This window comes from Lagenorhynchus albirostris, chromosome 2 (assembly GCF_949774975.1).
Source record: "Lagenorhynchus albirostris chromosome 2, mLagAlb1.1, whole genome shotgun sequence".
Taxonomy (NCBI): Eukaryota; Metazoa; Chordata; class Mammalia; order Artiodactyla; family Delphinidae; genus Lagenorhynchus; species Lagenorhynchus albirostris.
The window spans coordinates 26,332,287-26,350,245 of record NC_083096.1 but is presented as its reverse complement, the minus strand read 5'-3'; the positions used below and the strand labels follow the sequence as shown (position 1 = coordinate 26,350,245).

The 17,959-nt window shown below is 36.2% G+C and overlaps 1 protein-coding gene across 1 annotated transcript in view; it reads left to right on the top strand.

Annotated features, from left to right (window-relative positions):
* Positions 1 to 17,959, top strand: part of CATSPERE (catsper channel auxiliary subunit epsilon) — a 241,170-nt gene that overhangs the window by 201,239 nt on the left and 21,972 nt on the right. Inside the window, exons 18-19 of the mRNA XM_060142069.1 lie at positions 9,487 to 9,586; positions 15,007 to 15,093. Of these exons, the coding sequence (XP_059998052.1) occupies positions 9,487 to 9,586; positions 15,007 to 15,093 (187 nt within the window). The remainder of the gene's footprint in view (positions 1 to 9,486; positions 9,587 to 15,006; positions 15,094 to 17,959) is intronic.

Genomic DNA, 17,959 nt, shown 5'->3' with positions numbered 1-17,959 from the left:
CAGTATGGAGGTTCCTCAAAAAACTACAAATAGAACTACCATATGGCCCAGCAATCCCACTACTGGGCATATACCCTGAGAAAACCAAAATTCAAAAAGAGTCATGTACCAAAATGTTCATTTCAGCTCTATTTACAATAGCCAGGAGATGGAAACAACCTAAGTGTCCATCATCAGATGAATGGATAAAGAAGATGTGGTACATATATACAATGGAATATTACTCAGCCAGGTTCAGAAAGCACAGAGGGTCCCAAATAAAATAAACTCAAACAGACCCAGACTGAGACATATCATAATTAAAATAACAAAGGTTAAAAATAAAGAGAGAATTCTAAAGGTAGCAAGAGAAAAACAAAAAGTCATATAAAAGGGAACACCCATAAGGCTATCAGCTAATATTTCTACAGAAACTTTGCAGGCCAGAAGGGAGTGGCATGATCTATACAAAGTGCTGAAAGGGAAAAATCTTCAATCTAGGGTACTTTGCCCATCATGATTATTATTTAGAATTGATGGAGAGATAAAGAACTTCTCAGACTAGCAAAAACTAAAAAAGTTCATTAATACTAAATCTACCCTAAAAGAAATGTTAAAAAGTCTTCTCTAAGTGGAATAGAATAGGCTATAACAAGAAGAAAGAATCTATAGGAAAGGGAAAAAAGGAAGAATCTATAGTAAAGGCAAATATATAGTAAAGGCTGAGGATCAACCACTGAAATAAGTTAGTATGAAGATTAAAAAACAAAAAAATGTAAAATCAACTATAACTACAATAATCAGTAAAGGGATAAACATGAAGATACAAAATATGACATCAAAACCAAAAATGTGGTGGAAGGAAGTAAAAAATGTAGATCTTTTAGATTGTGCTTGAACTTAAAGGACTACCTGTTTAAAACAGATGTAGTTATAGGTCAATATGTTGGAACCTCATGGCAACCACAAATCAGAAACATATACTAGATACACGGAAACTAGAGAAAAAGGAACAAAAACATACCACTAAAGCCAATCATCAAATCACAAGGGAAGAAACTAAAAGAATAGAGAAGAACTACAAAACAACCAGAAAACAAGTAACAAAACCACATTAATACATACCTATCAATAACTACTTTAAATGTCAATGGACTAAATGCACTAATCAAGACATAGGTTGGTGATTGGATTAAAAAACGAGACCCATCTATATGCTGCTTATAAGACATGCACTTCAGAACTAAAGACACACACAAACTGAAAATGATGGAATGGTAAAAGATACTTCATGCAAATGGAAACAACAAGAAAGCAGGGATAGCAATACTCATATCAGACAAAATAGACTTTAAAACAAGGTCTACAATAAAATACAAAGAAAGGCATTATATAATGATAAAGGAATCAATACAAGAAGAGAATGTTACACTCGTTAACATACATACACCTAATATAGGAGCACCTAGATATATCAGGCAAATATTAACAGACATAAAGGGAGAAATTGACAATAATACAATAAGAGTAGGGGACTTTAACACCCCACTTACATAATGAACAAATCACCAGACAGAAAATCAATAAGGCAACAGTGGTCTTAAATGACACAATAGACCAATTGGACTTAATAGATATCTACAGGACATTCCATTCAAAACCAGCAGAATACACATTCTATTCAACTGCACATGGAATGTTCTCAAGAATAGATCACATGCTAGGCCAAAAAACAAGTCTCAACAAATTTAGAAGGACAGAAATTATATCAAGCATTTTTTTCTGACCACAACAGTATGAAACTAGAAATCAATCACAGGAAGAAAAACGGGAAAAGCACAAACACATGGAGACTAAACAACACACAACTAAAAAAACCAATAAGTCAATGAAAAAATCAAAAAGGAAATCAAAAAATACTTGAGACAAATGAAAATAGAAACACAACTTTCCCAAATCTATGGGATGCAGCAAAAGCAGTTCTAAGAGGGAAGTTTATAGCAATACAAGCCTACCTCAAGAAATAAGAAAAATCTCAAATAAACAACCTAACCTATCACCTAAAGGAATTAGAAAAAGATGCACAAACAAAGCCCAAAATAAGCAGAAGCAAAAAAGTAATAAAGATCAGAGAGAAAATAAATAAAATAGAGACCAAGAAAAAATAGAAAAGATCAATAAAAGCAAGAGCTTGTTTTTGGAAAACATAAAAAAATTAATGAACCTTTAGCCAGGCTCGTCTAGAAGAAAAGAGAGTACCCAAATAAAATAAGAAATTAAGGAGAAGAAACAACAACCAATATCACAGAGATATAAAAAATCATAAGAGAATACTATGAACAGTTATATGCCAACAAATTGTACAACCTAGAAGAAATGGACAAATTTGTAGAAACATACAACCTTCCATGGTTGGATCAGGAAGAAATATACAATCAATCTGAACCAACTTATCACTAGTAGTGAAATTGAATTTTTAATTTAAAAAACTCCCAGGAAACAAAAGTCTAGGACTGAAGAGCTTCACAGGGGAATTCTACCAAACACACAAAGAAGAGTTAATATCCTTTTCAAACTATTCCAAAAAATTGGGACACTCCCAAATTCATTCTTCATGGCCATAATTACCCTGATACCACCCCAGACAAAGACACCACAAAAAAGAGAATTACAGGCCAATATCTATGATGAATTTAGATGCAAAAATCCTCAACAAAATATTAGCAAAACGAATTCAACAATATATAAAATGATAAAGTGTGATTTATTCCAGGGATGCAAGACTTGTTCAGTATTCACAAATCAATGTGAAACACCACATTAACAAAAGGGAGGATAAAGGTCACATAATCATCTCAATAGGCTCAGAGAAAGCATTTGACAAAATTCAACATCCATTCATGATAAAAACTCTCATCAAAGTGGGTATAGGGGGAACATATTTCAAAATAATAAAGGCCATTTATGACAAACCCAGAGCTAACATCACACCCAATGAAAGCCTTTCCTCTAAAATCAGGAACAAAGCAAAGACGCCTACTCTCAACATTTCTATTTAACATGGTATTGGAAGTCCTAGCCATAACAATCAGACAAGGAAAAGAAACAAAAAGCATCAAATTGGAAGAAATAAAACTATTACTATTTGCAGATGACATGATACTATATGTAGAAAATCCTAATGTCTCCACCAAAAAAAGCTATTAGAACTAATTAATGAATTCAGTGAAGTTGCAGGGTACAAGATTAATATATAGAAATCTGTTGTTTTTCTATATACTAATAATGAACTATCAGAAAGAAAAAGCAAGGAAACAATCAAGTTTAAAATTATATCAAAAAGAATAAAATACCTAGGAATAAACTTAACCAAGGAGGTGAAAGACCTATATTCTGAAACCTATAAAACATTGATGAAGGAAATTGAGGATGATACAAAGAAATGGAAAGATATCCTGTGTTCTTGGACTGGAAGAAGTAATATTAAAATGTTCATACTATTCATACTACCCAAAGCAATCTACATATTTAATGCAATCCCTGTCAAAATACCTATGACATTTTTCACAGAACTAGAACAAATCACCCTAAAATTTATATGGAACCACAAAAGACCCTGAATAATAGCCAAAGCAATCTTGAGAAAAATGAACAAATCCAGAAGGATCACACTCCCTCACTTCGGACTATACTACAGAGCTATAGTAATCAAAACAGCATGGTACTGGAACAAAAACAGATATATAGGTCAATGAAACAGAATAGAGAGCCCAGAAATAAACCCACACACTTATGGTCAATTAATCTATGACAAAGGAGCCAAGCAAATGAAGAAAAGACAGTCTCTTCAAGAAGTGGTGCTGAGAAAACTGGACAGCTACATGCAAAAGAATGAAATTAGAACATTTCCTCACAACATATACATCAATAAAATCAAAATGGATTAGAGACCTAAATGTAGGACCCGAACCATAAAAATTCTAGAAGATAACATAGGCAGAACACTCTGACATGAATAGTAGCAATATTTTTTTGGATATGTCTCCTAAGGAAAAAGAAACAAAAGCAAAAATAAACATATGGGGTCTAATTCAAACTTACAAGCTTTTGCACAGCAAAGGAAACCACTGACAAAACAAAACTACAACCTACAGAATGGGAGAAAATATTTGCAAATGATATGACCAATAAGGGGTTAGTATCCAAAATATATAAACAATTCATACAACTCAATATCCAAAAAACATACCACATTAAAAACTGGGCAGAAGATCTGAATAGACATTTTTCCAAAGAAGACATACAGATGGTAAACAGGCACATGAAAATATGCTCAACATTGCTAATTATTAGAGAAATGCAAATCAAAGCCACAATGAAATACCACCTTACACCTGTCAGAATGCCTACCATCAGGAAGTCTACAAATAATAAATGTTGGTGAGGATGTGGAGAGAAGGGAATATTTGTACATTGTGTCTGGAATGTAAATTGGTGCATCCACTATGGAAAACACTACGGAGGTTCCTCAAAAAACTAAAAGTAGAACTACCATATGATCCAGCAATTATGTTGTACACCTGAAACTAATATAATACAGTAAGTCCCCTACATACGAACCTTCAAGTTATGAACTTTCAAAGATGCGAACGTGCATTCGCATGTCCAGTCACGTAAGTTAGTTCACATGTCTGATGTACTTTGTCATGTGTGTGCATCCTCTACAAGTGGTTGTGCTTTTGTGTACTTTACTGTGCAGTACTGTGTAGAACACCGTAGTACAGTATCTTTATTTCAAGCCCAGGATTCTGGAAGCAAGTGTAAAACCAGCAGTGATGTAGCTAGTACTACTGTACTTTTCAAGGTACTTTACTGTAAGATTAAAAATGTTTTCTTATTTTTTGTGTTTCTTTGCTTTTATGTATTATTTGTGTGAAAAGTATTATAAACCTATTACAGTACAGTACTATATAGCCAATTGTGTTAGTTGGATACCTAGGCTAACTTTGTTGGACTTACAAACAAATTGGACTTACGAACTCACTCTCAGAACGGAACAGGTTCATATGTAGGGAACTTAACTGTATTGTAAATCGACTATACTTCAATTTTTAAAAATCTGCAGTGGAAGACACCATAAACAAAGTAAAAAAGACAGGTGGTTGAAATGTTTATTTATGGTATCTTTTAAGTACAGATTTTTTTAAGTTGTGGTGAAATATATGTAAGGTAAAATACAGTGAACATTTGGATGAATACCCTGTGTAGTTAGACAATGGAATGCCAAATAGCAGTTAAAATGAATGAACTAGGATGCTTGTAAGGGGGAATCAAATGATCAGCCGTGAAGTTCAGGTTGGATAGGGAAGGAAGAGAGACGAGAAAGGACCTGCTGATGAGGAAAACAGAGACCAAGAGGCTGGAAATTTCTATGGCTTTATTTCAAAACCTAATATTGAGTGGGGAAAAAAATCACCAAAAGATATTCACAGTATAATATCATGTATGTATATTTTCAAACCCATAAATCAATACTATATATGATTTGTGGATACATTTACATATAAGTAAAGTATAAAACCAGGATGGAAATGATAAGTAATAATTTTCACATTATTCTCTGTGTTCTTTTGCATATATGAAATATTTCCTAATTAAAAAAAATAAGTGCCTAAGCTACAGGCACAAGGTCCATGAAGAAAACTGGGGAAGTAGAATCAAGTGCCCACGTGGCGAAGTTGAAAGGACAATTCATCCTCTGAGACTTGGAGGGAAGGAGTAAAAATAAATGCAGAAAGTGACTGGTTTGGAAATAGGAATGTAGGAGTTGAGAAAGGTCATGTCTGATAGCCTCGATTTACTTACATGAAGTAGGAAGAAGGGCCACCTGTAAACTGAGAGAAGGGAGGGGTTGAGGAAGGTCTTTGAGGAGAATGTCAAAGGTCACTGAGGGTACTATGAGAAGGGGCTGGCTAAGGGCCAGTAAAAAGATTACTGGACAACACCAAAGGCACAACTGAGGTAAGATACCGTGAGTGGGTCCAATCCTCACACACAGTGAATGTCTGAAGTAGCACATGCACAGATGAAGAAGTCATAGATACCATCGAATGTTTAGGTTAGATATTACATGCAAGGGGAGGAACAGTTGAGTGCATCCAGGATGCTAGTGAGAGAGCAGGTCCGATGATCAAGCATGAGATTGGGCTGATTGGGGAAGGAAGAGCAGCTAGAAAGGAACTTCTGTGTAGCAGGAAAGCAGACGGGAAACAGAGGACTGGAAGTACCTATGAGGTCAAGGGGCAGGTGAGAGGATGTGAAAGATGGAAGATGTTGGGGTCAGAGAGTGGACTTTTGAAGCAGCACTACTTTGGACTATTGTGACAGTACTTTTCCCTAGGGGTAACTTTTTGTATCTCTGCAACAAGGAATAGCTTGATAAAGCTTTTTGCCTCCAATTCTTCTAGGATAATCGATTGAATAGTTGAAGTTAACTACAGAGGGACAGTCAGATCAATAAGGCTCAGTGTTCAATTCAACTGAACTATAGCAATACATAGTTGATAACCCGGTGTTCAATTAGATATTTATCAGAGGCAAATTTGGGTGCTAATTAATTAAGCCTTGAGAAAACAGGCAGACATGGGTAGTCACTAGGAAATTAGTGTGTGGACTAGATCTCTAAATTATAATAAATGTCTTATCTTTGTAGAGAATGGCTCAGGAACAAGGTTGGGCAGAATTTTACAGATAAAACAATAATAGATTCATTAGCAAACGTTAATAAGAATAAAGCAAGTCCTGGGAGTATGATCCACCTAGGAATATGTCATCCCAGTTGCCTCTTTGCTTTCTTAATTCCCATGGCAACCCATCCTAAACCAGAATTTGGTGCTACAGAAGCAACCCAGAGGAAACAGTGGGACATAATTGCTCTACTGTGATGCAGGAAGTTCAGTAACAGGTCATAGGGGTGCTTTAGGGCTACTCAAGATTTGTTTTGATCAGATGTGGTAAGACACACAAACGTGGAAATGACTGTCATGAAGGAAGGTATATATTGTAAATGCCAATCCCAAGAAACATGAGGCACAGCACACCATGTAGGGCCTCAGAAGGAAGCACCAGGGTCTGTCAGGAGACAGAGGAAGTGAGGGGAAAACAGAGGTAAGAGTCTTTATTGTGTTTTCTGTGGGAAGGAATGGATGAGACAGGGTAAGCAGGTTTAGGATTGGCTATTTTGAGTAATTTCAGTGGGCTCTGGGTGTAAATACTGTCTTGTTGTCTAGTACCTGATCCTGGGGTGATTAGGGCAGGTAGATAGTGGCCCAGTGGGACAACCCATAAAGGAGGTGGCTGGGGGTATGGGCTCTGGATTGGTTGGTTTGCATATGAAAGGCATGCCTAGGAGAGCTGTTTACTATCTCTAGGAGTTAACCCTGGGAGGGCATCCCTCCAAGGTAAGCAAGGCCCTAAATATTAAAGCATCACATTACAGAAAGTAAAAGACAAGGTTAATACAATGGGCTATCTAGAGTGACCAGACAGGATTGGAAACATATGTGTCTAATGGATCAACAGAGAGGTCTCTCCTTCCCAATTCCCAAAGTGGAACTGCAAGAGCGGAGAAGTTACAAATTGTAGGGAGAAGTTACAAAATGTAGTAACACTCATGAATCTCTCAGGTTTAATTAGTATTATATCTCACATTAATGAAGTTCAATGAAAATAAGCCATGCTTTCACAGGCAAGTATTTTGGTCCCATATTCTCAATGAAATACATAGAACATCAAAGATCATTATAAACCCAGAAAGTATGTCATGCAATTTATCCTTATTGCCACTAGATGACACTGTAGCTTATTGCTTTTGTGATTGTCAAAAGATGCCTGCTCAGAGTTCAGTTAAGATCTTTTTTATTTAAATAAAACATAGGGCTTTGAAACTAGTTTTTATTAATTCAAGAATCTGATGGCATTCAGAAGATGCGGTCAAACATGCTGCACCTTCCAAAGCTCCTAGAATTAGAGCTTTGCCCAAATCCCTGAAACTGCATAGAAAATTGTGTGCATGCCCACACATATGTGCATTTTCCTGTGGGGAGGGTCCAGAGCTCTCATTAGAGTTCAGAGTTCTCTGTAACCCCCATCACATGCCAAGAAAGAAGTGGAGAACCAATCCCCACTTAACTACACCTGAGTTCATCTCTATGATTTCTAAAAGCTAATTAAAGATAGAAACAAAATAACTTCTCAGATAACACTTTCTGACACTTAAAGATGTTTTCTTCTCGATTTCTGAGAAAGGAACAAAAACTGTTTTTTTATGACCATGGGTGGATAGTAGTGAGTTATAGCCGACCTGCAAAGCTAGACAGAATGACTGCAAAGTCAGGCAGAGATCTGGGCAGTGAGTAAGGGGTCACTGTGAAGCATCTGCTGTTTTTTTATGAATAGACACAGAGATGTGAAGCAAGAAAATATATTAGACACTGAGGCAACCTGCCTGAGACCAAGGTCCTAAGTGAAATTTCCATCCAAGAGGTGTGGGGGATAATTCAGAAAAATGGGCAATAACTGATGGAGAAGAAAGGCATGTAACCATTTTTAAAACAGTCAAGCTCTGGTATTCAAAGGTATGACTTTATCAGTAACTGACTTTAGCTTTTTTCTCAAGGCCCTATTTTCATATGGTAGCAGAAAAAATCATAACAATTTGAAATAATACATCTCTTTTAAAACTTACTGAGTTTGGGGTAAATACTGTAAGCTCAGTGGGGCTTATGTCTCCAGTCCTGACATCAGGGGAGTGGGCACCCTGTCCATGTTGGACTGTCTGCTGGTGGTGTCTGCTATTGGTGAAAGTCATCATGCATTCTCTGAGCAGGGGTTGTGCATGAATATAGATCCAAGGAGCTTATGACTGTTTCTGCTTCTCAACCACACCTCAACTCTTACTGAAGTTGCTGATCTTCTAACACTTAGCCACATCTTCCAGCTGGTTCCTCCAGAGAGATCTGTACCTTCTCAGTTCTAATCATAGTAGTTCTGTGCTTTAATTCTCTGGTACATAATAGGCACCCAAAGAGTATTTGCTGATTAAGTAACACTGAGGAAGCCTTGCTTTGCCCTCCCTCCATTCATGGCTCCCTTCCATCTTTCTCCCTGCTACCAGCCATGACAGCATGGCCTCACCTACTCACCTTATCAATACACGATTCCTGTCAAACTGAAGAGAACTTATGGTTCCAACTGTTAAAAAAGTGAAATTTTTCTGCTTCGTTACCATGAGATTTATTTTGAGAGCTGAAGGAAACCTATACTGTAAGTACTGTTATTATTTTGCAGATAAGAAAGTCGAGGCTTCAAGAGTTTACGTAACTTCCCCAGGGTCACAAAGCTAAGTGATAAAGACAGGATTCAAACCTAAGTACATCTGTCTTGACAGCTGGAGGTTTTAGCCCTTCTGCACTAAACTATTATTTTTGTGTTCGCTGTCTCTTTCAGATACAATGACAGTGGCTATGTTGAAGATGTTGAAGTAAATTTCATAGTGTGGGAAATACATGGCAGGGATGACTATAGCTTTAACAACACTATGAAGAAGGTATGACATTTTGGATTTAAATAGAATTTAGCATGCAATTAGACAAGTCTTTCCATTTTAAATCTATATATAAATTATCTAAGGAAAACAAAACCAGTCAGCTGTAGGTAGGAAAAATAAATATGACCTGTATATTGAATTCTATGACTATGAAAATTCATTTATGAAAAAATAAAACACTGTCCTATAGAACGGACTTAAAGGGGTCAGAAAAGATAATGTTTATAGTAGGATGATGCAATTATTGATTAATATTTTATTTTCTCTCCACATTGTATTTAATGTTTGATTATTTATGGGCCTGCATTTCACTCTCAGACATTCATCACATTTGTGCTAAATCAAATGGACACACTCTAGGCTTCATCTCACTTTGACTTCTTTGCAGCATTTGACCCACTGACCGTGGCTTCACTGTCCCCACACTCTCCTGGTTTTCCTTCATCCTCCATGACTGGTCATTCTCAGCCTCCACAGTGAATCCCCTTTATTCTTCCTGTTCACTTTGCAGGCCACAGCAGAAAGGCCTTCCTACTCCAAATCACCACAGTTCACTCCCATCCCTTCTACGTGGGGCTTTTTGCCCTTGAGGGCCTCCCATCATGATGGAGCCTCTCTAAAAGTTACCAGCATTGATTCCTGAGATTTGTCAGAGATCTCATACAAAACCAGGGTTGACTCCTTCCAAAGTAACTTTCTCATGTACCAGAGACCTTCATGCTCCAAGAAGTAGAACCTACATGGGTGACAACAAAGAGACCTGAATTCCACCTGCTACTCCCCTCCACATTACTGCAATTATGTGACCAAACAAATCCATCCCATCACACATTCCTGCCTCATTCACAACTAAGTCAGGCCATTGACTGATTCTTATCACTGGAGTATGAGCAGAAGTGATATGTGTCCAGGATGAATTACTTAAGAACTTCACATGCACCTCCATGCTTCCCATCTTCCTTCACATGTCAATATATTACAGCAACGATTAAAGATGGAGTAGATGTGAACTGGATGAAGGGGATAAGGGACTTCAAGAAGCCACTAGATTTTTAAAAGTCTGAGTTTTTAGTCTACTGTTTTGAGGAGAGTCATCCATAGGAGCCATTTAACCAGGGACATCTGCATTGGATTATGTGTGATCAAGAATTAAATTTTAATGTGTAAAACCCCTGAGGGTTGGAGTTTTTATTGCAGCAAAGCTGACCAATATAGCTCCTTCTATTAAAATTACATTTAAATGTGAACATTTCAGTCTCTGGACCCTTTAGCTCTCTCTTTCCCACTACTCCTCTGCCTCTTTTTCTCACACAATCTAGATATCTACTTTTTTCTCACACAATCTAGATATCTCTAGATATCCTAGAGGAACCCTCTGCTTCTCCCATTTTTCTTCTCTTCTTTGCCTATCTAACTTGAGCTCCACAGTTCAGTCCTTCAGCTATTGTCTTCCCAATGCCTATATGTCACTTTCCCTGGTATTGTTCTTGTTTAGTGTTATGCAGCTTTAAACATTAATTTTTCTGCCTTATCCATGCCTATATCTGAGCTACTAATCACTTCTAGAAAAAAAATTAAAATTGCAATAACTGGAAGTATGAACTCAACTATTGGGAGTGATCACTGAAAAGAGAATTAGCCATCTAGAAGAGAGGTCAGAGGGAAATATCCAGAATTACACATAGAGAGATAAACTGATTTAAAATATAGAAAAAGAACATAAAGGAGATCCAAAGCTAAGATCTAAGAACTGGAGTCCTAAAAAAAGAGAAGAGAGAGTGTTGATCAGAAGCAACATTTTCCAAAACTGGTGAAAGACATCAAGGCACAGAAAAAGTAATCTGCATCCAAAAATATCACAGTAAAATTTCCAAAATCAAAAACAAAGAGAAAAATCTTTAAAGTATTCAGAGCAAAAAAGATAACTTACCTTCAAAAAAGTAACTATAAGATTTAAAGCTGATTTCTCAATAGAAACAATAAAAACCAGAAGTCTTTGAAGAAAAATATTTTTAAGTTACCGAAGGAAAATAATTCCCAAACCTAAAATTCTGAGTACAATAGAAATAGCATTTTAAAAAATGAAGGTGAACAACAGATAATGTCTTACAAGATACATGAAATTAAAAGAGGAAAAAATTTTAAGAAAGAAATGAAGGGTGAAATAAAAATGATTGGAGAGAAAGTGACAAATATTGAGGATAGGCAAAGAATAAATGGAATTCCTGAAAAAGGAGAACCAAGGCAAAGGAACAAAACAAATACTAATAATTCAACAAAACACAACCGACCCCCCCGAAAAAAAAATTTTCAAACTTCTTATTGAAAGAGCATACCATATACTTCAGAATATCAAATCAGAATAGCCAACACATGTGGGCATAGAAGCAAAAATGCAAGAAATTTATAAGGAAAATTAAATTATCATCAGACATTTTATAGCAGTGTTGTATGCCAGGAGAAAGTGGAGTCAAATATTTAAGATACTAAAGGAAAATAAATACAAGCCAAGGATTTTACATCCAGCAAAACTGATTACACTGTAAATGGCACAAACTGCTGTCAGTATGTAGAAAGCTCTGATAATATTGTTCCCAGGAGCCCTTCCTGGGTAATTTACTAAGTAAGAAGCTTCAGAAAATCAAAAATACTAAAGAGAAATCAACATAAGGACTAGGAGGAAGCATTACAATATAGTATATAGTTACTTACAAGACTAAAACAAAATGAGGGTTAAATGGGTTAGAATGTAATATATAATGGGTGTATTCTCTGACAATGTAGATCTAGTACAATTATAAAATATGATAGGAGAATGTGAAGAGCATATACAAGGGAAAAGTATAAGTGTTTTCAGTAATCATGACACTGGTGATAATATTTGTATTGTTTTTCTAAAGTTTTGAGGTGTATAATGTGAGATAAAACAAATGTGTAATAATGACATTTTCTAATACCACCATTCCTCACCAAGTGTTTTGTTGTAAAAGCCAGAAGATACATATGTTAAGATAGAAGAAGTTAGACAAAAATCTTGAATTCGAATAGGACTCAATATGAACTCATGAGGTATTGGATATTGCTCTGGGTATAAATTTATTAATCAAATAGAGAGATAGATAAAATTTTCCTATTCTGACCGTTAAAATCTTAGAAACATAACTAATCAGTAGCTGAACGTATACTTAGTAGCCAGATTGTTGTTTTGAAATACCGTTTCCCAGTAAAGGTACTGGGCATTCTTAGATAAATTGCTGATTCCACGCCTGAAGGAAGAAATGTACAAGATGAGCCTAGAATAGTTTGGCATACCCAATAGCAAGGAATTATCAAGGACTGCTAGAGTCATTTAAAAGTAAGCAGAAATCGGGCTTCCCTGGTGGCGCAGTGGTTAAGAATCCGCCTGCCAATGCAAGGGACTATGGGTTCGAGCCCTCGTCCGCGAAGATCCCACATGCCGCGGAGCAACTAAGCCTCTGTGCCACAACTACTGAGCCTGCATTCTAGAGCCCGTGAGCCACAGCTACTGAGCCTGCATTCCTAGAGCCCGTGCTCCACAACAAGAGAAGCCACCACAATGAGAAGCCCGCACACCACAACGAACAGTAGCCCCCACTCACCACAACTCGAGAAAACCTGCACGTAGCAACGAAGACCCAACGCAGCCAAAAATAAACTAAATTAATTAAAAATAAATAAATAAAAGTAATCATAAATCAACATCAAGAGGTTTCTACTGGCCAAAGATGGGACAGTTTGAGCTTCCTGGAGAATAATTATTGCAATGGAGTAAAACTCATTAAATATATTAAATCGATGAATTCATGATTTTCTTTTAAAATCACCTTTACAGAATGATAGGAAACTAATTCCTTATTTTGAAAACTGCTAAATAAAGAGAAACAAATATTTATCCTATTTTCTTCAAATGAACTCTAGCAATGGACAAACAAACAGTAGATGAGGGGAAGCATCTCTTTATAAAATTATTCCAGTTGACAAATGAAAAAATAGAATTGAAATATCACCATTTTATAATCAGATAATAGAGGTTATTATAAACAAATTTATATCAACAAATTTGACAATGGACAAATGCCTTGAAAAATACACCAAAATTTCTTGTTTTCCCCTCCTTCAAAAAATAGAAAAGTCTAATCTCAGATGGCTTTCCTGATGAAGTCTACCAAATATTTAAGAAAAATTTTACTTCAGCCTTATAAAAACTCTTCCAGAGTATAAGGGTGGGAGGAAACACTTTCAACTCATTTTGTGAATCCAGGAGGACTTGATGAGGACCTTAAGAGAAGAGAATGATGAGCCAATATGACTCATAACCATAGATACAAAACACCTGAACAAAATTCTAGCAAATCAAATACAGCAACTTATTAAAAAATAATCCAGGGCTTCCCTGGTGGCCCAGTGGTTAAGAATCCACCTGCCAATGCAGGGTCACAGTTTCGAGCCCTGGCCCGGGAAGATCCCACATGTCACGGGGCAGCTAAGCCTATGTGCCACAACTACTGAGCCTGCACTCTAGAGCCCACGAGCCACAACTACTGAAGCCCGCGTGCCTAGAGCCCATGCTCCGCAACAAGAGAAGCCACGACAGTAATTCTGCGCACTCCAAGGAATAGTAGCCCCCACTCGCCGCAACTAGAGAAAGCCCACGCACAGCAACAAAGACCCAACACAGCCAAAAATAAAAACAAATAAATAAAATAATAATAATAATCCATCCGGGCCAAGTTTTCTTTATTTCATAAATTAAGCGTTGGGGATATTTGAAAATCAAATAATCCACTATATTAACAGTATAAATAAGAAAAGGCATAAGATTATTACAGCAGTTGATGAAAAGTCATCTGATTAAAAATTTATCACCCATACATAACATTATTTTTTAAATAAATCTTAGAAAATTATAAATAAATGGTAACTTCCTTAACCTAATAAAATGTCAATACAAAAAACCTGTATAAAACATCATACTTAATGGTGAAAATGTGAAAGCCTTCCCTCTGAAATCAGGAATGAAACAAGGAGGCATGTTCTAACCATTTCTATACAACATTGTTCTTGATGTTTGTAATAAGGTAAACAATAAACAATACAAGTAAATTAAAAGTGTAAGGATTGGAAAGGAAGAAATGAAACTCATATTCACAGATAACATGGTTGTTCATCTGAAACAAAGTTAATAAGTGAGTTTAAGAAGTTCTCTCTGTACAAGGTCAATATACAAAAGTCCATTGTTTTTCTGTATATCAGCAAATATTTAAATAATTTAAAAATTAGATATATAATTTTCAACAGCACTAAACTATATTAAATACTTAGAAATAAATTGATATGTAAAACATATATATATATATATATATATATAACCTTTCTATATATATAAAACCTTTTGACAGAGTGGCTGTTTGCACGAAGCTCAGACATGGAAGTCAATGACTGAGCTTAACAAGCGCCTCCCGTTAGAAGAAGCCTGGGGACCTGAGGTAAGAAAAATATTACCTTGCAAATTGCTTATTTATAATAACTAACTTGGCGTTTTAGTATTAAGTGCTTAATGGAAACACTTTGGGTTTAAATTTGATTTTGTAAATCAAATCCAATTTTTCTATTGGATTATATTACGATTTCCAAAATGCTTCATCTTAATTCTATTTGATCTTCTGTTGCCCCTGCATTACTAACAATTTTGTTTTAATTTTCTCTTCTGAAAATCTGTTTGCAGATTATTAAATATCTGACAAACATGTTAAAGCATTGAGACTGAGTCTTTCTAAAGACTGCCTGAAGTTTCAATCTTGTGTAACTAAAAGATCATTTCTGAATATCAGTTATCAATCCTATATTGTTTTCAAGTGAATTTTCTTAAATTGAAATTAATTTATGTTATTTGGCAAGTCAAATCATATCTCATGAATAAAATGTGACATATAAGGTACTTCAGCCTGTAAAATGTAAACCCTACAATAAGAATGTTAGTTTGCTTCTACGTCAGAACCTATACATGTCAAGATAGAGATATATATACAAACGATATGTATCTCCCTCTGAATTCCCAACTCCAAACCATCCATTTTCCATCCACCACTCCCTATCTTCCTAATAACATTATTCTAGGAACTTTACTCCAACAATCCTTTGAACAATTCTTCCAGCTCAACATAACCTTCAATTCATTGATCCTACCATCCTCACCCCACCCCCGGTTCTCTTTTCCCTCTTTATCTGGCTTAAATTCCACAGTCAATAGTCATATCACTCTATTAATATGACCCTCAATTCTTTTGCCCCCTCCACTTCTTTATGTTTGCATAGCTAAATCACAACCTTAGTTAAGTTCAACTGTCCACCTTAGCACCTGACTGTGGCCAGAGAAAAACATACCCATGCTGACTTGTTTCACTTTCATCTCATGATGAAAATGGTCCCATAATACTGCCCAACAAATACTTCTTTACCTCATTCTCTCTTCCCCTCTCATAAATAGTTATTGCATGCTTTCTCCTCTTCCCCCATCCTCATTCTTATCTAATGAACTTGCTTTCTACTTTATCAAGAAAATTATGGTAGTTGTTAGACCTGGGGCAAGACCCTTCTATCTAATTTTATTTAAAGAAGCACATATTTTAGAATGTGCAACATGTTGCCATATTGTTTTTAATACTTTGACAACTAAAATTCCTTATAACTAGTTTCCCTTGTAATGCAACCTATTTTATGTTATTATTTTTAAAAACATTATTCTGAGAGGGGCCCATAGTAGTCCATAGGCTTCACCAGATTGCCAAAGGGGCCCATATAAAAATAAAATACAACTTTATATATATTTTAAAATCTATTTTTATATATTTATACACACTCACTATGAGGCTATGAACCCCTGATATAGGTATAAAAAGAAAAGGACTAAATCTTGGGTCATTTCAGTATTTAGAGATGGGGTAAATGAGGAGAGGCAAAGGAGGTGAAAAAGGAATAATCCAAGAAGCAAGAGAAGATCCAGGCAAGTATGATGTTTTGGACCTCATGTAAAGCAAGTCTCACCAGAAGGAGGGAGGGATCAAGTGTGCTAAATTCACTACTAAGATAGGTCAACTATGATGAGGATTGAAACTTGATCATTTACTTCAGCAGCAGGGAGGTAACAGGTAACCTTGACAGGATCAGTTTTCGTAGGATAGTGAGAGACAAAACCCTACTGAAGTGGGTTTAATTAGTATGGAAAAAAAGAACTCAAAGCAGCAAGAATAGACAAGAATAGTCTCTGCAGAGGAGTTTTGCAGTAAGGAGAGAAATAGTGTAGTGGCTGGAGAGCAATGGGTTGAAGAAAGGGTCTTTTTTTTTTTTAATAATTGAGAAAAATAACCACATGTTTACTGATGGGAATATTCCAACAAACAAGAAAACTGATGATGCTTCAAACTTAACATGTCTGAAACTGAGTTTCTGATATCCACCCTCCAGACATACTCCCCCAACATTCTTTCCCACCTCAGTTAATAAAAATTCCATCCTCCCAGTTTGCTCAGGATAAAAGCTACATGTCATCTTATGCTCCACATTTGGTCTTTCAGCAAATCTTGTTGGCTCTTTCTTCAAAGTATATTGTGAATTTGGTCACCCTGTGCCACCCCAACTGCCACCACACTGTTTCAAGCCACCATCACCAACCATCTGGGTTATAATCATAGCATCCTAAATGGTTTCCCTGCTTCGGGCTTGCCCGCCATGAATCCATCCACAACACAGCACCAAGACTGATCCTACTAAGACATAAATCAGAATGTGCCACTCTTCTGCTCAAAACCATGTGATGGCTCCCATGTCACTTAGAGTTATGACAAAGCCAGCAGGACTCCCTGCACCCCATCCCCACCGCACCCCCATCATGACTAGCTAATGCCTTTCTTCAGGTCTTTACTTGAAAATCAACTCATCAATGAAGACTTCCCTGGCCACTCTACCGAAAAAGTTAAACATCACCCCGTGACAGTTGCTATCTCCCTTCCCTATTTTCTTTAATGTCATTAGCATTTATAACTCTCTGACACATTATATAGTCTATTTACTTATCCTATTTATTATCTGGATCCCCAACTGAAATGTAGGCTCCATAAGGGGAGGGAATTTTATTTGTTTTGTTCACTGGTGTATCCCCAGCATCTAACCCATTACGGGTGCTCAATAAATATTTGTGGAACTAATTCATTAATTATAGGTCACCCACCTATTACAAACAGTATTATTCTGCTATTTAAAAAATCATAAGGAAGTAAACTAGTAATGGAATCCGTTAAGAACAAAACTTACCCTTCTAACTTCTTGTTGAAGGACATCCAAGAATCTGGGGTT